The 25,405-nt window shown below is 50.2% G+C and overlaps 1 protein-coding gene across 1 annotated transcript in view; it reads right to left on the bottom strand.

Moving 5' to 3' along the window:
• Positions 1 to 3,109: 3,109 nt before the first annotated feature.
• The window catches only part of magi1b (membrane associated guanylate kinase, WW and PDZ domain containing 1b), an 87,403-nt gene continuing 65,107 nt past the window's right edge, over positions 3,110 to 25,405 (bottom strand). Inside the window, 12 exon segments of the mRNA XM_062469840.1 lie at positions 3,110 to 5,005; positions 7,659 to 7,797; positions 9,017 to 9,160; positions 9,728 to 9,815; positions 9,930 to 10,023; positions 13,566 to 13,769; positions 15,874 to 16,176; positions 17,211 to 17,403; positions 18,284 to 18,375; positions 20,880 to 21,123; positions 22,768 to 22,911; positions 23,232 to 23,263. Coding sequence (XP_062325824.1) covers positions 3,834 to 5,005; positions 7,659 to 7,797; positions 9,017 to 9,160; positions 9,728 to 9,815; positions 9,930 to 10,023; positions 13,566 to 13,769; positions 15,874 to 16,176; positions 17,211 to 17,403; positions 18,284 to 18,375; positions 20,880 to 21,123; positions 22,768 to 22,911; positions 23,232 to 23,263 — 2,849 coding nt within the window. The 3' untranslated portion in view covers positions 3,110 to 3,833.

Here is a 25,405-nt window from a genome sequence, read left to right as displayed (position 1 = left end):
CTGCTGGGAGATATAGCTTAGATGGAAGCCATATATCTGCCATAAACTGAGAACAGTTTTGCAATCTTCAAGGCAAACAATTGATGCCGTCTCTAGAGTGAATCTGTTCTGTCTTTCGCTGGCCACAAGGTGGCACTGTGGCATCCACGGTGCCCACATGAGGACTTTGTGCAGACAGCATGGATAAAATGTAACACGTCAATCTTCCAGTAATTTTATATAATGTATTAATCCAATCAATTGCAGCACTTAAATTCCAACTCTACTCAATTCTAACTCTTTAGCAGCAAACCACTGAGAATTGAATTTTCTCTGCCACAGTATAATATGATGAGTACCTTCTCACTGTTGTGCTAAAGAAAATTAATACTTGGTTCTCTGGTCTAACTGGACCCACAGTGTACCCAGCACTGTCATTAAACCAAACGCAGAGAGCCCCCTCTGTGATTCCTAATTGATGTTGGGATCCCAAGACGACAATGGCAGAGAAAACAGCAGCTATTTCTGTAGCAAAAAAGGCTACTGCATAAGAAGGCTTTTCCTTTCCTGTAAACTTGTCATCATCAAACCAATTTCTGCTTTGTGCAGTTCCAAACTAACACTTAACATTCTGCCTTTGGAAGCAAGGCCGTGTATCAATATTATACTTGATGTCAAACCAAAAAATATTTCTGGTGAAATGAAGGCAGAAGGGTGAGGACATCTATCAAGGGCATATTCTTACTGAACAGTTGGTTTTTAGTATGGATTAAATCATAGCATAACATCTAGATCCAGATTAGATGTTTCGACTAACAGAACGAGACAGGTGACACCTAGTATGTACCCTGATGAGTATTTGGTCGTGCTGACTGTATTATTGATTACACCCCTTATTTTCCGCTGACCAAGAATGTCTGCTAATTACCAGAGTTAACTTTTTAAAACTCTAACCATGAGCTGCACTCATAAGCAGAGCACACAGCATCTCTTAACAGAGAGGTACTTTCAGGGGTTATAAACTCACACACTGTTGCCATCCCTGGTATCTCCTCCCTGGAGGGCTGGCTGGCCTGTGCCAGCATGGCACCCTCAGCCAGCAGGGAAGAGGGTTCTGCCCTGGCATCCCAATCTCCAGGCAGCTTCTCAACATTCATCATCACCTGAAATAATACTTAACATGAATATCAATTTCAGTGGTTATATATTTTTTGTTTGTGTCTGAAAATAATCTGATTGTGTGTGCTCCACTGGAAATGCAAGCTGACACACATTTTGCCCAAAATAATTATTATAAAAAAATAAATATTTACTTCCCTGCCCTCCTGGCAAGCATGCAGTCTGCCTGGAGGAACATCGCTGTCATCTCAGTTCCCGTCAGGTTACAGTCGACAGGATGGAACCCGTTCCAGTGTTACCATGACAACAAGAGAAAGGGGGCTTCAAGGTCAGAAAGCCCCCGAGCCGAAGCATGCCTGATTGGGGGTCTGTCGCCAAGCAGCTGTGACGTCCTTATTAATGATTTTATTACCTGAACCAGTCTAGGTGATGAGGTGATATATTTTCACCAGTGATTGGTTGTTCATCATGACTGGGTCATGCAAGCAATAAAACTGTCTCGAATTCTACGTTTAATAGAGAGAGAGAGATACTGTTGACAGGGAGGTAGAGAGACCGGGAGAAAAAGAGAGGGAGATGGAGAGGAAGAGTTAGTCAGTTATCTCCACACTGTTGCATTGCTGTAGTGCTTCTTATTGGAGCAGACCACCGCCTGCTGTGGACTATATGACCTACAATTTATTTAAAAAAATATGACTGCAAACTATTTGACCCATTGGTTCATCCCACAGGATTAAGAATAATACAGGTTGAATCTAGGGCACGGATTATCCAATTGAGTTCATAAGCATTTGAGTTCCACCTCCTGGTCTATAGTGTGATCACACGATTGGACCTCAAAATTGTGTGTGACTGAATCCCTGTCTGTCACCTAGGAACTCCAGCTAGCCCTCTCCTCTGTCACCTGACCAGAGATGGGAAGTAATGAAGTACAAATACTTTGTTACTGAACTTAAGTAGATTTTTCAGATTTACTTTCATTCCTTAAATTTTTTACACAAATATCTGTACTTTCTACTTCTTAACCCTTGTGCTGCCTTCGGGTCACATGACCCATAAGTTCAAAACAAACCATCGTTGTGTTTACCCAATTTTACCCAATACAAAAACTAATAAATATAATTTTCTTTTAACCTTTGCAATGTGGGGGGTCTGAGACAGCCCAACGGTTAAAAGAAAATGCTTCACTTTCATTTTGTATGCGGTAAAGTTGTCGCAATACGACGGTGGGTCACAATGACTGATGGGTCAGAATGACCCGAAGATAACACAAGGGTTAAATGTTCAAGTCAGGCTAGTTTCAAAAGGTTGAAAAAACATTTTCTAAAAAAGTTTTTGATAAAAATGTTTTGAAAGGTAAAAAAAAAGAAAACGAAGTAAAACAAACAAAATAAATGATTTTTGTGTGATGTTGTTTGAATAAAACTTTTTAAAGAAGTACTTTATGGATGAGACAGGGAGTTGGCGATCAAAGTACAAATATCTGTACTTTCTACTTGTTAAATGTTAAAGCCAGGCTCGTTACTTTAGTTTTAATTTGTATTTAGTGGCATGATCTCTCTCTCCTCCTTTCACAGTGTGTGAAAAAAAGGTTTAGATTTTTTTTTGGACAAAAAAAGGTTTGAAAACAAAGGTTTTACATTTTCTTTTCTTCGAAAAGTTGAACAAATATCTTCCAAAAGAAATAACAAACATTACAAGTAAAAACAAAACAAGTTTAGATTAATTATTTTTGTTTGTTTGTTGTGGTTATGGATGAGATAGGGAGTTGGCGATGTCGACATGACTGAGAATAGAGACATTCCTGATCACCCATGGCCATAATGAATATTCTAAATTGTCTGTGTCAAAAAGGATTCCTGGCGAATGTGCTGCGTATATTTTTGTATAGGATAGGATAATTAGGAGTGTATTACAGTATGAGGGGGGGTCCAAGGAGCATTTTTTATTTGACTAAAGCCTGAAGATAATTACATGAATGGCTTATCATAAACAAGAAACTCACAATTCATCTGTTTAATATATTATTTTTTATTGTAACATTGTCATCATCATAGTTTAACTTTTTAATTTCCCTTCATTTATTTAAAATGATCACCTCTGAATGTACACATACTGCAAACTGTCAAAAAATATACAAACAAATGCAGGCTTGTGCTATAGTCTGGTCAAATGTCTAAAAAACTGTGGCACTGGGGGAGAGAGGAAAAAAGAGAGAGAGAACCCAAAATAATAGAAGACATTGAAACTGTAAAGACATGCACAGCATCTGTGTTGGCACCGGTCACAGGACAAGGTGACTGAGGTGCTTCCATGGGCTCTGTGTGGAAAAGTACATACATGTCATCAGGTGTCAGAGAAACGCCTCTATCAAACAAAAATTTAACTTAAAAACGCTCTTCAATAGAACTGTTAGGCACATCAGTTTTTTATGGTTTTACATTTTCTGTAAAAGTCGGATACGTGTAGAATGCTTTACCCAGGAACAAAAAAGAACCCGAAAACAATAAAAACCAGCAGAAAAAAAATAGATCCTACTTCAGCTGTTAAAAGTAGTTTTATATTCGCTGTCTGGTAAGGAACATAGGTATGTCATAATCAATAAGTTAGGTTATTCCAAGGTCCGTGTGTGTTTCCAGCTGAGGTGGTTCTGAGCTGAATGGAATGAGCCAAGATGCATTACGTATGGGACTCAGAGGTCCAATCAGATGCTCAGATCTTTGGGGGAGGTCCAATCAGATGCTCAGATCTTTGGGGCTCTCCTTGTAGGTCTTCCTCTGGGGCTCAGGGAGGGTGGGCCTGGACGAACGCCCGCCACTGGATCTCAGCGTGTTGTAGTACTCCCTCAGCCTCGACGCTCCCTCCTCCTCCCCGCCACGTCTCAAGCTTGCGACTGGCGAGATGTCCCTGCCCAGGCTCCGCCCTCGGTAGCGTGACTCGGGGGGAGAGTCCCTGGTGGGCGAGCTTCCCCTCAGCAGCGAGCTGTACCGCTTGTAGGCAGAGTCCGAATCGGGAGTGTGTACCCGGGGCAGGTATCTTTCTCCGTAGGGATCTCTCGAGGAGCGGGCCAGGTCTCTCAGCAGGGTGTCTTCTCTGTAGGAGCGCTCCAAGGACGAGGTCCTGAGAAGCCGGCTGTCCCCAGGCTCAGCCAGCCGTGGGACCTCCCTGTTGAGGCGGGCGAGGGCTGGGGACTCCCGCAGAATGCTCTCCTCCTCTAACAGGAAGCTGGGCTTGGGGCCTGGCGGCCGGGCTCCTGCCATATCACTGCTGGGCTTCCACTGGCCCTGCTCCGGGGAGGGCTGGCGGTACGGGTCTGAGGAGCGGGCGCGACGCCGGGCAGGGGATTGGTGTCGGGTACGGTGAGGAGAGGAGGGGGAGCGGTGACGCTGGGGAGAGCGGTGACGCTGGGGAGAGCGGTGACGCTGGGGAGCGCGGTGGCGTTGAGGGGAGCGATGGTGTCTGCCGGGGGAACGATGGCGTCTGGCGGGGGAGCGCTCGTACCCGTGCCCCTGCCCGTGGCGGCTGTCCAGGGTGTTCTCGGCGCTGCGGGCCCGGCTGCGCCCCCGGCTGCGGCCCTTCTCCGGGGAGCGGTGTCGGCGGTGCTGGCCTCCGCTCGACGTCTTCCCTTTCTCTGTCTTCTTCTTCGGCTGCTTGGTCCCGCCCGTCTCCCCTTTGGACTTGTCCCCCTTGCGCTTGCTCTTGTCAGGGGAGCGCTGGCCGCTCTTGGGATGGAAGTGGCCCTTGTCCTCCTTCTTGGTCTCTTTGCTGCGGGATGGTTGTTTGGGGTCTGGTTTGTAGCTGGACTCTGTTGGTGCGTTGGCTTGGCTTTCAACAGGGGGCTGGGCGCTTACTTCCGAAGTGTTTTGTACCCTGGCGGCTGGGTCGACGGTGCCGTCGACACCGACGTCTGGTGGGACAACATGACATAGAGGGAAGGGGGTGGGGGTGAGACACATACAGGCAGAGAGGCTACACCATACTAGACCATGCTCTGTTAGTATCACACACATGAAACCACTAGAGATGTTAACGTCAGAAAGTTCTCACAGCTACAGCTGATGGTGATGCATTAGTAGAGCTCTTTAACTTACGAGGCCGAGGCGGAAATGGATGAGCAGCCAAAGCTTAAGGACGTTACTTACAAGAAACATCTCTCCGGTTCCCCAGCTTGGCCCGGTACGGTTCTGTACAGGGGGAGCTGGATGGCAAGTTTGCACCCATGGTGCCTTATGGGCCCAGCTGGCGTTGGTGAAGATGATTCAGTTCTGCCATGACTAATTCATGCTCGGTAAATGTTTAATGCAAATAAAAAAATTGCAAATGGGTTCTGGGAGCAGAGTAATGAGCTTTATAATGTATGAGCATGTTGGGATAATGTTTAGAGCTGTGGAGTTTAGGCAGTGCAAGGTTTAGTTTTAACATTATGATCTCACCTGATCTGCTCAGAGTAAACAAATGAAAGACAAAACACCTAACAACAAGCTGTAAAACAACCCTTCAGAACTAGCCGTTAAAAAATATATATTTCTATAAAAGCAACTATAAAAGGCACAAAAAAGACCCCTTAGATGAAACTCAAAATACAGTAATCTAACTGAACTGCAATGAAAACGGATATCTCACATTGGTTTTCACAAAAAAAAGGCTTTAACAAGAAGATCTCAAACATGGCCATGAAGTACCAGGAGGGCTGTCATGTCAAGGTGGGATGCATGAATCCATTCCGATTGGTCAGCATGATACAAAAGCAGCGATAGCGACGGCGGTACTGGCAATGCATTCTGGGTGGATGAATTTGTATGCATGGAGTAGAACACGGCACGGTGAGTTGAGGCCACAGCATATGGAGAGAGAGAGGTAGGAAGATAGCAAGGAGAGAGAGAGGCCAGGACAGTTACCGTGGTCTGATTTTGGCCCGATTGGTAAAGAGAAGGTTCTCCCATCTTGTCATTTCTCACACATGCAGCCAGATGGGGAACAACCACCCCTGTGGGAAGGAAGAGCCCAGTGCAAACAAGGGAGAGACAGATAAAGAAAACAAGAGAAAACAAGAGAAAAGCATAGGGTTTAGATCCTCACACCAGCAGAAGGAAAGAAATGACTGTGTTTTGTTCTCACTGGAAAAAAGTGTTTATTTGATCATTTCATCATTCAGAGAAAGAAACAGTCCAGGAAATTGCCCAAACCCTTAAGTGAAACTGAAATCAACAGTTACAGAGGAAGTCCAGGAGCCCAGGTCACAACGGTCCACACACACACATGCACGCACCTACAGTACACACGCATCCACACTCAAAACAGCAGAACACCCTACACCCGAAAGGGAAACAGCATGATGCACACACACCCACACGCGCACACGCACACATGCACACCAAACACCATATGAAGCAGTTTACATTGCCAACAGAAAAAAGAAACACTAGCGAACATGTCAAAGGGTGTAAACTAAAAAGTACAAAAATGGTAAAAAAATATACAACCTCACAGAGATGTCATATTGGTGCAGGAAAACATACCACATTCTTGGCGCAATATGAATGAAACCTTTCCGATGGGCACATCCCCCAGACAAATAAACATTAAGATGACTTGTGACTATCAATCAACAGATCAATACAATACAAAAAATGAAACATTCCATAAATATTATGGAAGATAAAAAAAAAAAAATTTACACTGACAAGCTCATGCAGCAATATACTTTTTCATTTAATATGTGGATTGGTTCATGGCTCTGTACAAAAACAAAAATACTTGTAAAAATGCTTCTTTCTTTTACTTACTGTACATAACGTATGTATTAGTGGCAGAATAGAGTTCTGACTAGGGTTGGGTGGAGTCCCTGTCAGTTTTCTAATGACATTAACAGTAGGCGCTAATAACTCCATTGATTTGTGTCCTACACAGCAGAGTTAGATGGTAGAAAAGCTTTGAAATGCTTCCATTTGAATGAAGTATTGACCTAAGACCATACAACTCTGTAGCTTACATTCACCTTCAATAAATATCATAAATATACTCATTACGCCACTTCCCAAAGCTTGGAGATGCAACCAAAGCCAAGTGTATCCCAATTATCACAGGATGCAATAGATTGCGTTTCCTTTCCTTAACCCCCAACCCTAAAAATAGCATTCAGTTAGGATTCAATAATACATAGATTCACAATATGAAACATTAATCTTTTATGTATTGTTTTCCCTCCTGCGTCAATGTTTCTTTTTTTAATGTGGCATTGTACAAACCCTCTTCACACTCCAAAGTCCCAGAATGCCTTGCAACCCCGCTCCCAAGCTACCGTAAATATGCCCCAGCCAGAAGGTGAAAGGTGACAATAGGGGGACATCGGCTGAGAGCAGGTGACAGCAGACAGGACAGGACCCGCGGGAGCACCAAAACACCCAGGTGACAGTGGCAGCCAGAGGTGACCCACCAGGAGGGGAGGGAGTCCTTGTACCCCGGACCCACAACTCCCCCCACCCCCAAGCCCGTTTCCCCCCAGAGCCTTCAGGGGGTGAAGACGGGGGAGAAGGGAATGTTTTCGTAGATTGACCCACCATATTCCGGAACCGAACCATCTCCCCTCTTGAGGACCAGGTGGGCACGCCGCCCACCGTTCTTGATCAGTTCTATGGCACGGGCGTGCCTCATGCCCTTGGTGCTCTCGCCGTTGATCTCCAGGATTTCATCTCCGACCTGGTGAGGCAGAGACAGGGAGCGAGGGGGGGGGGGGAAGGGGGCCACAGAGACAGGGAAGGTGAGACAGGCGTTCGAGGAGGCAGGAAGACAGACAGGTTGAAAGTGGGGCCGTGGTGATGAGGGGGTGACGGGACAGTCAAGGGAGGCAAGAGGAAGGACAAATCTTTCAAAAGGACAGCTCTAATAACAAGGGTAATATTTCTTTCAAACCCGCATTTCATGAGAAGGAAAATGGTGTCAAAGAACAGTTTGTGTGCAGCCTGTGTAGAGAGAGAGAGAGGGAGAGGGAGAGAGGGAGAGGTAGAGAGGGGGAGGACATGGAGGGCACAAGGCTGCTTTATTCTCTACGCCTCAAGTTATCTGTCAGAGCTCTCTCCATCAGGGGAATTTCACTCCCACAGAACTGGGTCTCCTACTGACACTTTGCACCTCACACAACCTGGGCCTCATATCTAATCTAACATGGCCGGGCGCAGCACACACACACACACACGAGACATACATCACAGCTTACTTGTCAGATACAAGCAGTAATTTTCCGAAACATCTTATTTACATACCTCACAAGCATGTCAAAAGAATAATCAATTAGCCCTCACATTTCTCAGGGGCCCCCGGGTTGTGTTGGTGTGCAGATTGATTTCATGCAATTAATCACCATAAAGGTTAAACTGTATGTTGACGTGACATCTTCAGGAGCATAAAGGAAACATTACCATCCAGTTGCAGCACACACACACTCGCAGAACAATTAGCCTACATCCTGCAGCTCTCCTCTGGGGAGAGGGACTGTGTGGTGAAGCAGTGGGCCAGCCTGTCTGAGACGAGCTCTCGTCCAGCACGCTGCCTCTACTCTGTGGAGATGCCCGTACATTTGACGTACATTTTGAGATCATCACTTAAACTGATGAGAGGATGCCTCAACAGGGGATGTCGAAGTGTGGGAGTGACTGGTAACTGACAGAACCCAACCTTGTGTCTGGGGAGACGCGAACCTCACTTCCACTAATCAGACGACTGACAGCAGGAGATGGCAGGCTCGCGTCCTTGGCATGTTGGGCTGGGTGGGGGTCTGGATGCTAGGCCAGTGAGGGAGCTGGTGTGGGTGGAGGGAGGGAGGGGGTGTGAGGAGGGAGGGGGTGTGAGGAGGGAGGGGGTGTGAGGAGGGAGGGAGGGGAGGAGGGAGGGGGTGTGAGGAGGGAGGGAGGGGACGTACCCTCATGTTGCCGTTGCGGACGGCGGCCCCGTCCTCGGCCAGTCTCAGGACGTACAGGTCCATGTTGTACTCACGGCCGCCTCGCAGGCTGAAGCCAAACCCTTTGTTGTCACGCTCCAGGTCCACGGAGTACAGCTCAGCGTCCTGAGGCAGACACACACGCACACACACACACAGGCACGCACATACACACATACACACACACCAAGGTCACATTGGTGGTTCAGCAGTGGCTAAATGTGTCTGTGAGAGCTCTTGAATTTCAGTGAGGGACAAAAACCACCTTTAGGTAAGTCACACCTATTTTGAACTTCTTTGTGCATGTGTGCGTGTTGAATAATTGATGTAGTGAACTCTGGGGGTCTACAGACAGAGTGAGACACCAGAGTGAGACACACATAGTGAGACACACAGAGTGAGACACCAGAGTGAGACACCAGTGAGACACAGTCACCACAAGGACACAGTCCTAGCATCCTCTATCAGATCTGGATCAATACTGTCATGATGCCATCATCCTGCCCTCCAACCGACATCTCCTTGTACAGTCCAGTCCAGTACATTACCTCCTAAGTAAATGTCATGTCTCGCAAACGGACCTCAGACATACAGAGGTTCTTGAGTGACACCATCACTGCACTGACAGATACTGAATGGATGTACTGACTTTGTTGACGGGAGGGTGGGTGGAGAGTAGGAAGAGTCCCGTACCTGGGCTGGAGGTTGTGTCGGGGCCGGGGGAGGAGGGGCTTGTGGGGCCTTGAACTCAAACGACTCCTGTTTTGGTTTGGTGTTGTTTCTGGAAGGAGACAGACAAATGGACTTTCTAGTTAGATACTGATCACATCCTCTTGGCTCGTCCGGTGGGACTACAACATCCACGCATGACTCCATGTCCCGGCATGCCTCTCACCTAGCCTCGGGTGCTGCCTGTTGCTGGGCCGTGTGAGTAGTGGTGATGGTGGCGATCTTCTCAGCGTTGGTGAGCAGGGATGCGTTGGAGGACTCTGCCAGGAGGAGAGAGAGGTCAGCCAGGCTACAGGAGGACAGCACACAGAGCTATGAGCACCAGGACAGCACACAGAGCTATGAGCACCAGGACAGCACACAGAGCTATGAGCACCAGGACAGCACACAGAGCTATGAGCACCAGGACAGCACACAGAGCTATGAGCACCAGGACAGCACACAGAGCTATGAGCACCAGGACAGCACACAGAGCTATGAGCACCAGGACAGCACACAGAGCTATGAGCACCAGGACAGCACACAGAGCTATGAGCACCAGGACAGCACACAGAGCTATGAGCACCAGGACAGCACACAGAGCTATGAGCACCAGGACAGCACACAGAGCTATGAGCACCAGGACAGCACACAGAGCAATGAGCACCAGGACAGCACACAGAGCTATGAGCACCAGGACAGCACACAGAGCTATGAGCACCAGGACAGCACACAGAGCTATGAGCACCAGGACAGCACACAGAGCTATGAGCACCAGGACAGCACACAGAGCTATGAGCACCAGGACAGCACACAGAGCTATGAGCACCAGGACAGCACACAGAGCTATGAGCACCAGGACAGCACACAGAGCTATGAGCACCAGGACAGCACACAGAGCTATGAGCACCAGGACAGCACACAGAGCTATGAGCACCAGGACAGCACACAGAGCTATGAGCACCAGGACAACACACAGAGCTATGAGCACCAGGACAGCACACAGAGCTATGAGCACCAGGAAAGCAACAGGTCAGAACCAGGACAACAACAAGTCAGAACCAGGACAATAACAGGTCAGAACCAGGACATTAACAGATCAGAACCAGGACAATAACAGGTCAGAACCAGGACAACAACAGGTCAGAACCAGGACAATAACAGGTCAGAACCAGGACAATAACAGGTCAGAACCAGGACAATAACAGGTCAGAACCAGGACAGTCCACCCACACCACAGTCCTGGTATGAAAGCCCAGGCCCTGTGGGGGCAAGGTCCTATAACTGGAGGTCCTGTATGTAATCACAACACTCTGACTCAAGCTCCACTAAGCCACTAGTCCCTTAATCAGCAGCTATTATGCTCAGCAGCAGGCATGAAACGGCGCAGTTACACCAGCATCTCCTCACAGACTCCTCTAAACCTACACCCACGACTGCTACATAACAACCATTCCTATCTTTCATCTCCACCTCCACCCCTGCCCTGCCCCCTCTCCTCTAAGGCCCCCAGCCCCTGCTCAGTATTCTCCTCACAGTCACACAGTCCACGGTCAATCCCACCTTCATCTATCCATCACTCCCCCGCTGGTCTCCTTGGATCCCATTGGCTTAACTCTCCATTCAGTCCACGGCTCCGAGACAACAGGCTGGCCAATCAGGGCCAGCCGTTGTGGGCCGGGTGGGTTTGATTCGGCCCGCTGGGATGTGCTGCTGCAGACCTAGGGTTTGATGTGTGCCTGGCCGATCCCAAAGCCTTAAAATAGACCCTGGTTCATTTCCTCTGTTGGTGTCAGCTGTGAAGCAGCTCTGCGTACAGCAGCCCTCCCCCCATGTCCCCTCACTTCATGCCCCCTAGCGCTCCCTCCCTCTCTGATGTGCTTCCATACCTCCCTCTACCCTCTTTCATTCCCACCCCCTCCAACCACAGCCCTGTCCATGTCTTTACCATGCACCCTCCCCGTCTCCTCAACCTCATCCCCCTCTCCTCAGCCTCATCCCCCTCTCCTCAGCCTCATCCCCCTCTCCTCGACCTCATCCCCCTCTCCTCGACCTCATCCCCCTCTCCTCGACCTCATCCCCCTCTCCCCGACCTCATCCCCCTCTCCCCGACCTCATCCCCCTCTCCCCGACCTCATCCCCCTCTCCCCGACCTCATCCCCCTCTCCCCGACCTCATCCCTCTCTCCCCGACCTCATCCCCCTCTCTCCGGGCTGTTCTCCCTCCCTGCTTACACTCCGCTGCCATGTTGTTGTTTTTTTGTCCCTCTTGAAACATTCAGGGCACACAGAAAAGCAGTGAGCCGTCTGCCTAATCGCTCTCTCACCCCGGCCGTGCAGCAGCGCATGATGTGGAGAGGCGGGGTGGGGGGGGCAATCTACATGAAGAATGAAGAGGGAGGCACACAGGGGAGACTGTAAGGGAGTAACAGGAGTTCACCCTGTGCCGTTATATACCAACAACATTGACAACCGAGGCACCAAATGAGGTGTGGTTCGTTCCTGATGAAACTCTAAGCCGAGCGTGGGGCCTTAAGTGAAGCATTAGGTGTAATGTGCTGTATCAGGAAACAGAGCTGCTTCCATTTCCTGTGGTGGAGGAGCCAGCCTTACTCTCACCCCCCTACTACACGCATCCCCCAGAGATCTGCACTCAACAACAGGAGGCAACCTGGCCCTGGATCTCCACACAGACTGGCATATTCACACATACACACACACATCACACGCACACACGCACGCACACACATACACACACACACACATGGATGCAGAAAGAGATGTGACATGAAAACACCCACACACAAACTCAAGGGGAAGCTTTAACCAGATGTGCACACACACCTGCGTGCGGATGAGACACCCACACAAGCCAGAAACAGACACTACCCCTCCTAGTCCTCTAACACTAACACTTAAAAACACACCTCCCTCCATTCCTGTCTTCTTGGCAAAACAATTTCAGCTCTGTGTTCTCATCAGCTGCTTCACAGAAAGGCTTTCATCCGTGGAAAACAAGCCAAGAAAAGGCAACTGTGGACAAATAGCTCCAATTTCCCTAACATGCAGGATGACAAAAGAGGATTGCTTCCACTGGCTCCATCACTGTGTCCTCCCCCACTCCCACCACCACTTAATTAAACATCATTTATGTACCATGATAGGCTAATCTGTCAGAGCAGCACAACACACAAACAGACATACACACACAATCTCTCTCTCTCTCTCTCTCTCTCTCTCTCTCTCTCTCTCTCTCTCTCTCTCTCTCTCTCTCTCTCTCTCTCTCTCTCTCTCTGTCTCTCTCTGTCTCTCTCTGTCTCTCTCTGTCTCTCTCTGTCTCTCTCTGTCTCTGCAGTCCTCTGACAGCTGAAGTACTCTTGCATGTTTGGGAGGGATGTGAGAGATGTGAGATGCACGGATGCAGAGAAGTTTCCTCTCATCTTGAGGAGCAGCTCTGTTGACATGGCGGGGGTGTTCTCAAGTCACATCCCCAAGCACAGCGTTTACATAACCCCAACACGGGAACGCGCAGGGCGCGCGGAATCCACCAACACCCCCTGTGCTATACCTGCGCTTCATTTGTTAAAATCGAGGTTAGACTGCTAGGAGAACCGCCAAGAGCAGCAGGACAAACACAGCAGGACAAACGCTGGTTTCTGTACATGCACTCGTTACAAATGTCAAACAAACCCCAAACTTGACAATAGTGAGTGCATGCTGTGTGGATGAATGTCAGGCCAGATGAGGATGAGGCCTGTGGATGAGACCTGTGGATGAGGCCTGGGGATGAGGATGAGGCTGTAGAGCCGTGCTCTTCCACTCACCGTCTCCAGGGATGATCCTCAGCGTGACAGTGTTGCCGGCCTCCTTGATGAGGTTGACGATGTCTGAGTGGGACTTGTTGGTGATGGAGCAGCTGTTGACAGCCAGGATGCGGTCTCCCACCTTCAGCTTCCCACAGCGGTCCGCCGGGCTCCCCTCGATGATGCGCCCTATTTTATGGGGCATGGCCACACATGCATTTCCAGCTTTTTTCCCCCAGCAACAAGTCGCATTTTGTGCGATTCAGTGTGTGTTGTGGTGTTACAGTGGTTGAGGAAAGGTGTGATTTTAGGAAAGGGTGAAAAGAGGGGAAGAGAAGGAGGAAAGAGAGGGACAGAAGTGGAAGCGTTAATTAAACCAAGCCACCAACTGCCAGTAAAGGTTTCCCAATAAAATGTTTGCTGCCCATAAAATGTAAAGCGTTGATTGGGAACGAAAGGGAAATTAGGATGGTAAATTCTGCAGAAATAAGCTTCTCTAGTCACTCCTTTCACTTAAAATCCACTTTTCTAAAGTGAGAAAGATCAAACTACATTTTTAAATGTATTACTGACATTCTCCCTCTCATTCCCCCTCCCCACCTCCCCTTCTCCCCCTCTCCCCCTCCCTCTGTCTCTCTCTCTCTCTTCAGCAACATCCTTCGCTAATCCAGCTCCAATTCCTGCCCAAACTTGATTCATTATTCTATTTGCTTTCGTGAATTTCATGCAACCAACTCCTAATAGTGAGGAGCCGATGACAGAGTTGGCTCTCATAGTACAGACACACACCTGCTCCAGCCTGGATAACTAACAAACACGTCAGCAGGCGTTTCCCTCTGCCCTGAGGTCTCTTTCTCCATCTACACACATTTCTACACAGCCTGTCATTAAGGAAGAAATGGAGCGCGCATCGCTCTCAATATCTCCATCCCTTTCTTTCTATCTGTTCCCCTTCCTCCTCCTTTCATTCCAGCACAAAGCCCTTTCTGTCACATCCTCTGCTGTCACTCGCGTCCCTATGAGCTGTGTGAGAGCTGAAGCCCACTGAGCTGTGGAAGAAAGGCCTCAGAAGAGGCCACAGGCTGCAGTTGGTTTTCACTGCAGCAGGAAGTGTTTGACGAGCTGGCAGAGACGGAGAGGATTGAGAGAGGGATGACGGCTCGCTGGCAGCTAGCAGCTAGCTGCTAGCCAGCTACAGTAGCAGACAGTGGGCGTAGCTTGGCTACGGAGCCGCTGGATAATGAAAACTTAATTCATGACGATGCTACTTTTATGACCATCTTTGATACCGAGGGGTAGCGCCGCGAGCGCTGTGAGGATTTGTCAACAGTTTTCGGTGAAAAAGGGGGCTTTGCTAGCTTGTTGGCTGCAAATTCAAGTTAAGCAGTGTAAACCCATTATCAGCAGCCCCACACCCATAGGCAGACGAACATAGTGAAGGAAATGCTAGGCCTGCAAGAATCCTGGGACTGGCCTGAGAGACCTGGCCCCGAGGCCGTCAGCGCTCAGCCAGCAGGAAGGGAGCAGAGAGCACGTGGCACAGAACACACCAGAACAAAGGACATGCATGAGTGACATCATTCTCAAACTGTGTGTGTGGATGTGCGAGGGGAGCAGTTAAAGACAAATGAATACAGTTCCAGGTATTCTATCAACATTTTACTTCAGGTTAGAAATATGTCCAGGACTGTCTGATCTTAGTTATGTGGTTATGAATACCTATACTTGGATACACTATGCCAATCTCACACTACTAATTTCCCTTCCCTGGTACACTTCACCATCATTGAGACATCGTCAGCACAGCGACAAGATGCTCATCAGAGCCATTTAAGTGCAGCTGAATTATACAGGCCTGTTATGCAATACACTTTCACTGGAGATCAATTATGAAAGGCTGCTATGAATTTTACAGCTGCTGGAGAAAGGCTTTAAGTGTCTCTTTCTGCCTGAGAGAGGGAAGAAAGAGAGAGAGGAGAGAGAGAGCACCACTCCCACTGAGGATGGATACAAATCTTATTGATCTAAAGAGGCATAAATTACTATCAGGCTCAGAAGTAGATTTGTGACTGTGTACAATACAGAAGAGATTTTTTTGGGGGGGTGGTTGTATAAATAAGGATAGTTAAGGAAGTCTGTCAGCGATGGCTACAGAATCCAGAACAGAAGGTGTCTCTGAATGCAGTCCAGTCCTGTATGTGAGCATGACACTGACCTGGCCTTGCTGAGTGACCTAGCCTTGCTGAGTGACCTAGCCTTGCTGAGTGACCTAGCCTTGCTGAGTGACCTAGCCTTGCTGAGTGACCTGGCGCGGGAGGCAGGGTCTCACCGAACGTGGTCCCCGCCTCGGGCCTGGACACAGAGGACACGATGACGAAGCCGAAGCCCTCGTTCTCGCCGCGCCGGATCTCCACGTCGTAGGGCTGCAGGGCGGTGTTGACCGCAGGCACCCCGCCCCCGCCCCCCCCTCCGCTGCCGATGCCGCTGGTGGAGCCGCTGCCGGAGCTGACGGTGTTGAGGGAGTTCTGGCTGCCCTGGGGGGTCCGCTTCTCCTCCGTCAGGGAGGGGGCCTGCGTGCTGCTGTGGTGGGAGGAGGCCGGGGACGGGGGAACCTCGCCGTCGCCTTTAGACGCTGTGGGGGGAGGGGGGGGGAGGAGGAGAAGATGAAAGAGGTGGGATAGGGTCCATACAGGGAGCAGGGGATGATTGGATATGTTGGAGGAATGGAAGAGATGGAAAGAGAGGATGAAAGGGGATGATGAGAACAATATCGTCAGTCTCTCCCGTGCGTTTAACGACGACATGTACAGGGATGCATTTCCTCACTCTAAAATAAAACATATCCTTAATCAGGGTGGACACCAGCTCCGTGGCTTGCCTTTCTGCAGCCGTAATGATCCCACAGATGAGAGGAAGCCGCCTGGGGGGAATCCAGTCCTCTACCCACCCACCTTTGATCTATTTCCCTCCACAACATCTAAAGGAAGGGCTGGCGTTTTGCATCACGGACCAAATGCTTCCGTTTCATTTTCTGTGTGGTGGCGGAGGATACACGCCTCATATTCCTTGGTGCCTGGCGGCCCCTCTGTTCTCATTCTGGGCTTTTTCATCAGGCAGAAGGTTGGACGCCCTCTCCGTCATATTTATGGGCCCTTATTTATCCTGCTGAAGGGCAGAGCAGGGGCTGAGGCTGCGTTCGCCGGCTCTGACAAACGTTTCCGGCGCACTCCCAGACTGTTAAAGAGCAGGAGGGTGACCCTCCAAATATCAGCTGGGCCCTGAGGCCCTGGGGCCCTGGGCCGCTGATGGGCTCTGATGAAGACAGATTGAGCTCTGGGCAGGGAAGGCAGACAGCAGCTCTCAACACTCCAGAGTACAGCAGGTCCTCAACACGTAGCTACTGAACATGACAGAGCTGAATACAGCAGTGCCGAACTTCTGAATACAAAACTACTGAATTACTGAACAGTACATAACGGAACTGAATCCGCACAGCTGAGTACACGGAACAGCTAAACAGAGCAAACACCGACACACCGAAGCTGACCGAAGAAATTCTAATGTGGCGTGAACCAGCGCAGCATGTCAGCATGACTACGGGACATCAGCAGGCAGCGTGCTAACACAACAGGCAGCATGTGTGGTGTGCGGTGACCCCGGCCTCACCTGCGTAGCCCGTCTTGCGGCGCACAGTCAGGTTGACGTGGCCCTGCTTGGCGGCCTGCTGCATCAGCTGCACCACCAGCTGGTGAGACTTGCCCACCACGGCCGTTCCGTCCACACAGGTGAGCTCGTCGCCCGAGCGCAGGCGGCCGTCCTCGTCCGCCGCGCCGTACTTCACTATGTGCCCGATGTAGATCTAACAAACACAACACGGAAGGGTTAGGGGATGGGGTTGGATGACGCACGCGCACATGTGACCCCCGCCCTCAGTGGGCCTCTGGGGAGATTTGGCTGGAGAACCGAGGTTGACAGTGGAGTCATGGCGAATAGGGTGCTAATGGAATTGTGTCGGCCCCTGTCTCTCCTGACCAGACCCAGTTTCCACACGATGGCGTCTCCTACACTGGTGTGTCTGGACATGAGTGTTCCACCCCCCCACCCCCCAGTCAACTGATCTCTGACGTCTACTTCTCCAGAATTTACAGCTGCACTAAACCTTGGGAGGATCCTGCTAGTCAGGCTATAAACCGCTCTCCTTCCTCTCAGTCTCTTTCCCTCTTTCTTTTTTCTCTCTCTCCAGCTGGCTCCGTTGGCAGGTCCAAATCTCTGATGAGTCATTATTCTCCTCCTCCTGACCAGTGCTTGAGAACAAACACTTGGCAGCTTTCGAGAGGAGAGGAGAAGCGGAGAGAGGTGCTGTATATCTTGTGTCTGATTGAGGTGACATGAAGGGGATGCTGGAAGGTGTGGCGCAGCTAAAGAACTGAAGCCTCCAGATTCGTCTGGCTCCAAACAACTAGCTCTGAACCAGCTATTCCATAGACATAAAAACACAACCAATGGAAAAGAATGTGAGCCCCGAACCTAACTGTAAGATTAGAAGTTATGTGATTTACACAGTCTATACAATTTCATCACATTTACCTGTACTGCATGACCCATTGGGTTAACGCGTACTGGTTGGTTGAGTTTAATGCTGTAAAAAGAATTCTCCATGTACAGAGGATTCTATCAATCTAAGAGTACATGAACATGAGTGTGCATGCAAGTTTATGGGATGTGTGGAGCTGACTCACCGGTTCTCCTGGCTCGTTGCCTCCCAGGATCCTGAAGCCGAAGCCTGTATCCTTCCTCCACAGGAAGATGTCCTGCTCCTGGAAGTCTGGCACTGAAACCACACAGCCAATCACAAACACGACTACACCACATGCACAATCACACCAACCAATCAGTAGGACCGTCTCATTGGGAGGCGTCAAAAGGTGAATGTATATGTATGCATGTGGGTGTGTGTGTGTGGGGGGGGAGGGGGGCTCTACCAATGTGTTATGTAAAATCCCCCACTGCACTATTCCCTACGGGGGGACAGATCTGGAGGCATGAGTAAACATCAGCTCCCATCAAAGGAAGGGGGTGGTCTCTCTGGTAGTCGACCTATCCCCAGGTACAGGCATTATATAAGCCCTCATAAGACTTCCCCCAAAAAGCTTCTCTGAAGCCTGCAGGCTGCCTAGTTATTCCACAAAAATATGCACAAATTCCTGTTGGATGTTTCAGCAGCAGTGGTGTTGTGGAGGTGTGTGTGTGTGTGTTTCGCATCACTGTTGAAGTGAGGCTCCCGGAAACAGAGCAGACTAATGAAGGATTTCTCATCCCATTAGCCTGTGGACGAGGCAACAACTGTATAACCGCTGGTTTTATCAACAGGAGGGCTCTTTGGGGGGTCTGCTCCTACAGCCCTGTCAGGGGGATCTGAGGCGGGGGGGCCGGGGGGCTGCGGAGGGGGGGGGTGGAGGGCCAGCTGTCAGAACGACCCCATGTTGCTAAGAACTGGTGCACCACAGACTGACAGCTCATGGTTCATGTAGCACCAGAGGTGGTCAGGGAGAGAGCTTCAAGCCACAGCCTTCAATTTTGTGTGTGAGAGAGAGAGAGATAATAAGAAAAGAAAGCTTGACTCGAGTGTGTTTGGAGGGCATGTCTGGAGTGTGTATTCAGGCTGTCTGCCAGAGTTAAGATGTGTGTGATCCTGGGCTCAGACTCCGTGGACAGCCTGTAAAGCTGGTCAGACCTCCTGAAGCCATCAGGCCCAGCAGGTGGAGGAGGAGGAGGAGGAATATGACTCCATCCTCAGTAGTCCAGGAAGAGGACAGGGCTGGTGCTCCAGTCTCCAGCATTACCTCTGGCTAGTGGACAGGCTAGCAGGTCACAGGCTAACTGCAGCAGCCTGACCTTCTCAGGACTAACCCTGGGAGGAAAGGCTAGCAGGTCACAGGCTAACTACAGCAGCCTGGCCTTCTCAGGACTAACCCTGGGAGGACAGTGATGGGTCACAGGATCAAATCTATAAATGACCTCAGCTCCAAACACTACTGATCTGAACGTATCCATGACGTTTAGGGTCTGGCTAACTCGGACCAACCAGCTGAGGTAAGACTGTTTTACACTTACAAAACAAAAAAGGATGGATTTGTTTATACGAGAAAGAAAGTGGTCTGCTGGTGGTCTCAACACTTAACACAGCCCAAGCTGCGGTGTAACTGCCAAGTTACGCTTGTCACACACTGCCCTTTTATCTGCCCACATCCTGTCCTCCCTCTCCTCCTCCTCCCCTCCTCAACCCCTCCCTCCCTCCCTCGCTCTCTGAGCAGTGACTAACAAACAGAGGCAGACAGGGCTCAAAACCCAGTCATGCCTTCATCTCCTCGGGACAGGGATGTACGAGTTCGTTGTAAAACCTAAATCTATCTGAAAAACCTTTCTCTCTCCTCTTTCCCCTCTCTCCCTCTCTCTCTTCACCTCCCTTTTCTCCTTCCTTGTTCCTTTCCGATCTTCTAACCTATACTTTCCTCACAAAAAGGAGGTTTTCAGCTCAGACGGGGGTGCTGACAGCCTTTGCTCCCCCACCCCTCCTTGAAGGCTCCTAAATCATGGAAGATCTGAAGAGGACCAGGGCACCACATACATGATTACAAAATAGGGTGCTAAAATAGGCTGAAGTCTCTCAACCCTGGAAAAGCCTCTCATCCTCTTTCTTGTCCTCAGACGGCCGCACTTGACAGTGGAGCTGAGGGATATTCCTGTTAATTGGGAGGCTAGTCCACCCCCCCTCACACACACACCTCACCCCATGCCAGCCTCCCACCTTTGAGACTCAGCACACAATGAGGAATTTATTGGATACTTTGTCCTCCATCGTCCTGGCCAATTACACGGCCATTTGTGATTCTGAGGAGCAGGGGACCTCGTAAGCGTGTTAATGACTGCACGAGCGGTAATTGGGCCTTAGTGTTAGTAGCAGTGGCAGTACTGCTGGCAGCTTTGAGGAACGTGGGGATAGTTACCAGGCTAAGCTAATCAAATCTGCTGTTCTACTCCCAGTCGTAGCTTCTCAAATAAAGTGCTACGGCAGATCGTCCCACATGCAAGCCAACCCCCCCCCCCCACCCCCAAAAACAACAACAAGCACTTAGGAGCAGCTGGCAGCAGTGAGAGGTGAGAGGGGAGTGAGTGGTGTTAAAACGACAGCTGCTTCTCTGGAGGTAGACCACACTTACATACATGCAGGTTAGCCTTCATCCAGACCGCAGTCGTCAGGCCTCCAGGATAGGGGAGCCCACGGGCCACACCTCATGCACCCCTTGCCACCAAATATATAATACTTACGCCTACTTTCATACATGCTCCTGGACTGGGCCCAGATCTTGAAGGGGTCTGGTTTCCTCTGGATGGTGCCGTCGGCAGGGATGTCTTGGGTTGGCAGCCCGGGAAGGGCCTGGGAGGGGGCAGGCGGCGCGGAGCCCTCGCTGTGGGCCGCGGCCAGGGAGGGGTGGACAGGAGAGTCGGTGTGGCTTGTGCTCCGGTGGCTGGACACACTGTGCTGGGAACTGTTCTGACTGTCCTTCCTTGCCAACTGCTGTTAGGGAGGGAGGGACGGTGGGAGGGGGAGGGAGGGAGGGTGGAGGAGGGAGGTTGGAGAGGGAGGGGGAGGGAGGGAGGGAGAGCAGCAAGGGCAGGCAAGCGAAGAGATGTCACTGAGAGCATTAAGAAGCCTTAAATAGTCTCATTGTCAAAATAAACGACAAGAGGTTTATTTGCGATCTCGGCCAATGACTTTAACAGGTATCACACTCAACATTGACACTCGGGATAAATCAGGCGGCTTTGTTCATGAAACGTCTCCTGGTAGAAAAGAATCAGGATAGAAAAGAAGAAAAAAAAAACTCACAGCTTTAAAGCACGAAGTGAAATGATTAAGTCTCTCTGCTGAGAGAGAGAGAAAAAGAAACAGAAAACCCCAGCTTCACTGACAAGAGCACATAGCCCATTCCTTTTGTTCAACAGAGAGCTGCATATATTAGTGAGGAGCCCTATTCCCCACTGCCTACCAGAGAGCCTTCAGAGCACACAGCAGTCAGTCAGAGTGTTTAACTAGTCATGGAGGAATGCAGCCATGCACGGAGACCTGCAGTAGGGCTGCACCGCGGACACAACCCAGGCCGCCTCCCATGAGGAGGGCAGGGAGGGCAGGGTGACTGGTCCAGATCTGCACATCACCTGACTTCCCCATCTGGGAGGATGTGGTGAACAAAAATACACAGAGGGAGTGGAGCAGGAGAGCTCGGCCACTCTCAGATGTCAAGTCCCAGGTGGTTTGAGAGCAGGATCTACTGCAGACAGTAAATGGACCCTTATGGCTCAAACAGCCACAAGTTCCCCTTGGAATCCCATTTAAAATCTCCTGAGTTTACAGTGTAATAAAAAGACGGTCTAGCTAGCCCAACAAACACACCCATGTACCTGACAAGTTCTCCTGGGCAGACATAACAGACAAGTCATGCTTCCTAGTTAGAATCCACACCCTCTACACACATAACTTACTGTTCATTTCATGAGGAATGGTGGGTATCAAATCAATGCACAAGGATGCTGTGTCTTAATGGATCCTGTACACTGTCAGAGGCCTCTTTCCTCCCTGTCAGACTAGAAGACTCCATGACTTGACCCCTGACTGGAAACTACACAGTCAGGTCTTGTCTAACTCCAACAGCCCTGATATTTGAGTGGTTCTTCAACAGAACACCTGACCTCCCCTCATCTCCTCAGTGCCTGAGGGACTTTCAGATGGCTTGTTGGGAACAGAGAAGCTTCTGAGAGGAGGAGGAAGCCAGGTGCTGCTCTGCTACATCATAAACATCCCATCACCAGAGAGAGGCAATCAACCCACCACCATCATCATATTCCAGCATAGCCTTTTAAACCTGTTAATATGAGTCAGGACACCATTATCTACTGGTAAACCTACACAGCATCATAACAAACTACCAAGTTACAGCATTATCACAAGCTACCAAGTTACAGCACTATCAGTGTCCTATATAGCATTGAAACCCACCACCTGTGTTAGCAGCAGACATTATTTACCTTCCCAGCCTTATCTCCCTCAGCATTATTCAGCCACCACAATGAGCCTGCCACCAGCCTGTAGCCCTGTTAGCAACCTGGAGGCCACCTAGCTCCCCTGCTGAAAGCCTTCATACCAAACCCAACAGTCACCTACCATGCCATTATACTGGCTAGGACGGAGCTCAAAATCCACAGAGTTATCATCGGAATCGCTTTCATCATCAAACTGAAAGCGCTCCTCGTCCTCATAGAGAGAGCGCTCGTCATAGAAACGATAACGCTCGTCATCGTCATCGTCCTGGAAAACAAGCGTCAGAACAGTTGAACATCGTAGCCCCCCTTGGGGAGAGCAGGGGGGGACAGGGGCTCCCTGCTAAAGCATTCACTTCCCACATTGTCACAATCAACCAGATCAGGGAGCAGAGTCCTATTAGCAGGCAGCTTACGGTGCATCAAAGCCCCGGATCCAGCCCCTGCACAGCGGGGAGGAAACTCCCTCCCTCCATCCCTCCCTTCCCATACAACAGCCTCGAGCCTCCTTCCCGGGCTCGAGCACTAACCGACAGGGAGAGGGGAATGGTGGAGGAGGCGTGGAAAGAAAGAGCGTTGATGACTTACCAGTTTTGGGCTCTTCTTTGCAGGAGCCACCCCTGGTCAGACAGAAAGGAAGAAAAAAGAAAAAGAGGAGAACAAACAAAAAAGAGCGTTACTGAAACAAGTCAAGATTCCACGTCACTTCACGGGGAGAGAAGGGCGTCAGCGTCGGCGCTCGTCTGCGCTTGACTTGACTGCCTCCCCTCTCTTACTCTGCCTCGCTCCTCCGCTCACAGAGCCACGCTCTCGCGCGCGGCACTGAAAAGGGGGGCAGCGCAATCTATCTGCATTAGCCCCGCGGCTGGGACGGCTGGTGCAGCGGAGGAGAGGGGCCAGACCCAAGGGCTAGCTCTGTGCTCCCTACACCCTGACTATCCTACTGCTACTGTGTGTGTGTGTGTGTGTGTGTGTGTGTGTGTGTGTGTGTGAGAGAGAGAGAAAAGCATGTGAGGTTGTGAAGAAAAATAACATGAAGGACAACGAGAGAGAGAGAGAGAGAGAGAGAGAGAGAAAGAAAGAAAGAAAGAAAGAAAGAAAGAGAGAGGCATGTCTGATCTGACTCCTGCTATATTACCCATGGAGAAGGAGTCCAAGATACTGAACATTAAATTATAGGCAACCGTCAGTTCCCCTCTTACTGAGACCATCTTCCTGTGTCCGCTCCGCACGCCGCTCCACTGTGGAAGGCTCCGGCATCTAGAGGCAGTCCTCGCATCTCCTCTCGCTCTCTCTCGCGCCCTCGCTTTTCTCTCTCCCTCTCTCCCTCCCCGCCTCTCTCGGTTCACCCTTCCCCTCCCTCCGCTCTGAGCCCAGCGCCGCTCCCCCTCCCCCCACCTCCCCACCCCCACAGACGCGAGTACATCACCACGCACGTGCGGGATGAAACCCCACAGCAGTGCGCCCGTGCACGCGCTCCTCCCGCTCGTCACCAGGCAGCCTGACGCCCCCCCCCCCCGCAAAGGATCTGATCGCACGTGAATAGCGGCCCACCAGGAACGATCCAACCCACAAGATCAACATCGCCTCCAACCGTCACTCAAACACAAGAGGACTGGAGGATAAATATAGTCTAGATATCCTCACAAGACAAGCTCCCCCGCGCTACACACTGTGTTGTGGTGTGTGCGCGTGCACGTGTTATGAGGCCACAAGATATGGAATTAGAAGTAGGGGCCGTAAAGATTAATCTGGGTAACAGATGTAGCCCACATACTGCTAGACTTACTGTGTGAGACTAGGGGAGTTTTGGACAAAGAGGCAAGTGTGACAATCTCCTCAGGGAAGGTGGATGAGAGCTGTAGGGAGGAGTCACATCTGATGTTAACCAAAGACACCTCTTCATCCTCTCCTCCCTTCCCCAACCCCTCCTTCCTCTTCTCCTCTCCATCATTTATTACTCCCCGGCATTGCCCCCCCCCCTCCCGATCCCCCTATCTGAACCCCATCTGACCCCCTTATCCTTCAGTCAGTGGGACAGAGCATTTGTCCATGTTAGATTCTCCTGCTGTGTGTTGCATGTCTAATCTGCCTCGTCGCCTCTCCTCACTCCTCTATGCTGGTGTCAGACCTCTTCAGATAGTGTTCACTAGAGCGTACTGTTCCTGTACCTCAAACCCACACCCACAGCTCTCCTGTTCTGGTACAGGGTACAGTAGACACACCCACAGCTCTCCTGTTCTGGTACAGGGTACATTAGACACACCCACAGCTCTCCTGTTCTGGTACAGGGTACATTAGACACACCCACAGCTCTCCTGTTCTGGTACAGGGTACAGTAGACACACCCACAGCTCTCCTGTTCTGGTACAGGGTACAGTAGACAGAGGCTGCCGACACAGTCGACAGTTGAGCCAGCCTGCCTCTACAGGTGAGAGAGGAGGGAGAGAACAAGTTTGTTCCAGCTAAACCTCCACTGACCGTGTCATACTTTTTCTACTTAGCCGAGGCGGCTTAAAAAAAGAAAATCCTTCACATAACTCGATACATTCTAAGTACTGCTTGTCACTTCCCTGTTTGAATCCGTGTTTGGTTGAACACGGTCCAGGGAGCTAAACAGACAGGTATCCTTGAGTGTGAGGCTGTAACCTCTGCAACACTGCCCCTAGTGGAGCTTACCCGACAGACGCCCTGTGGACGCAGCAGTGGCTAAACGCAGGCCATTACCGGGCAGACGATGATGATGATGTCCTATACGGCTA

The sequence above is a fragment of the Osmerus eperlanus genome, chromosome 1, assembly GCF_963692335.1.
Source record: "Osmerus eperlanus chromosome 1, fOsmEpe2.1, whole genome shotgun sequence".
In the NCBI taxonomy this organism is placed as follows: domain Eukaryota; kingdom Metazoa; phylum Chordata; class Actinopteri; order Osmeriformes; family Osmeridae; genus Osmerus; species Osmerus eperlanus.
This window is presented reverse-complemented; position numbering and strand designations above follow the sequence as displayed.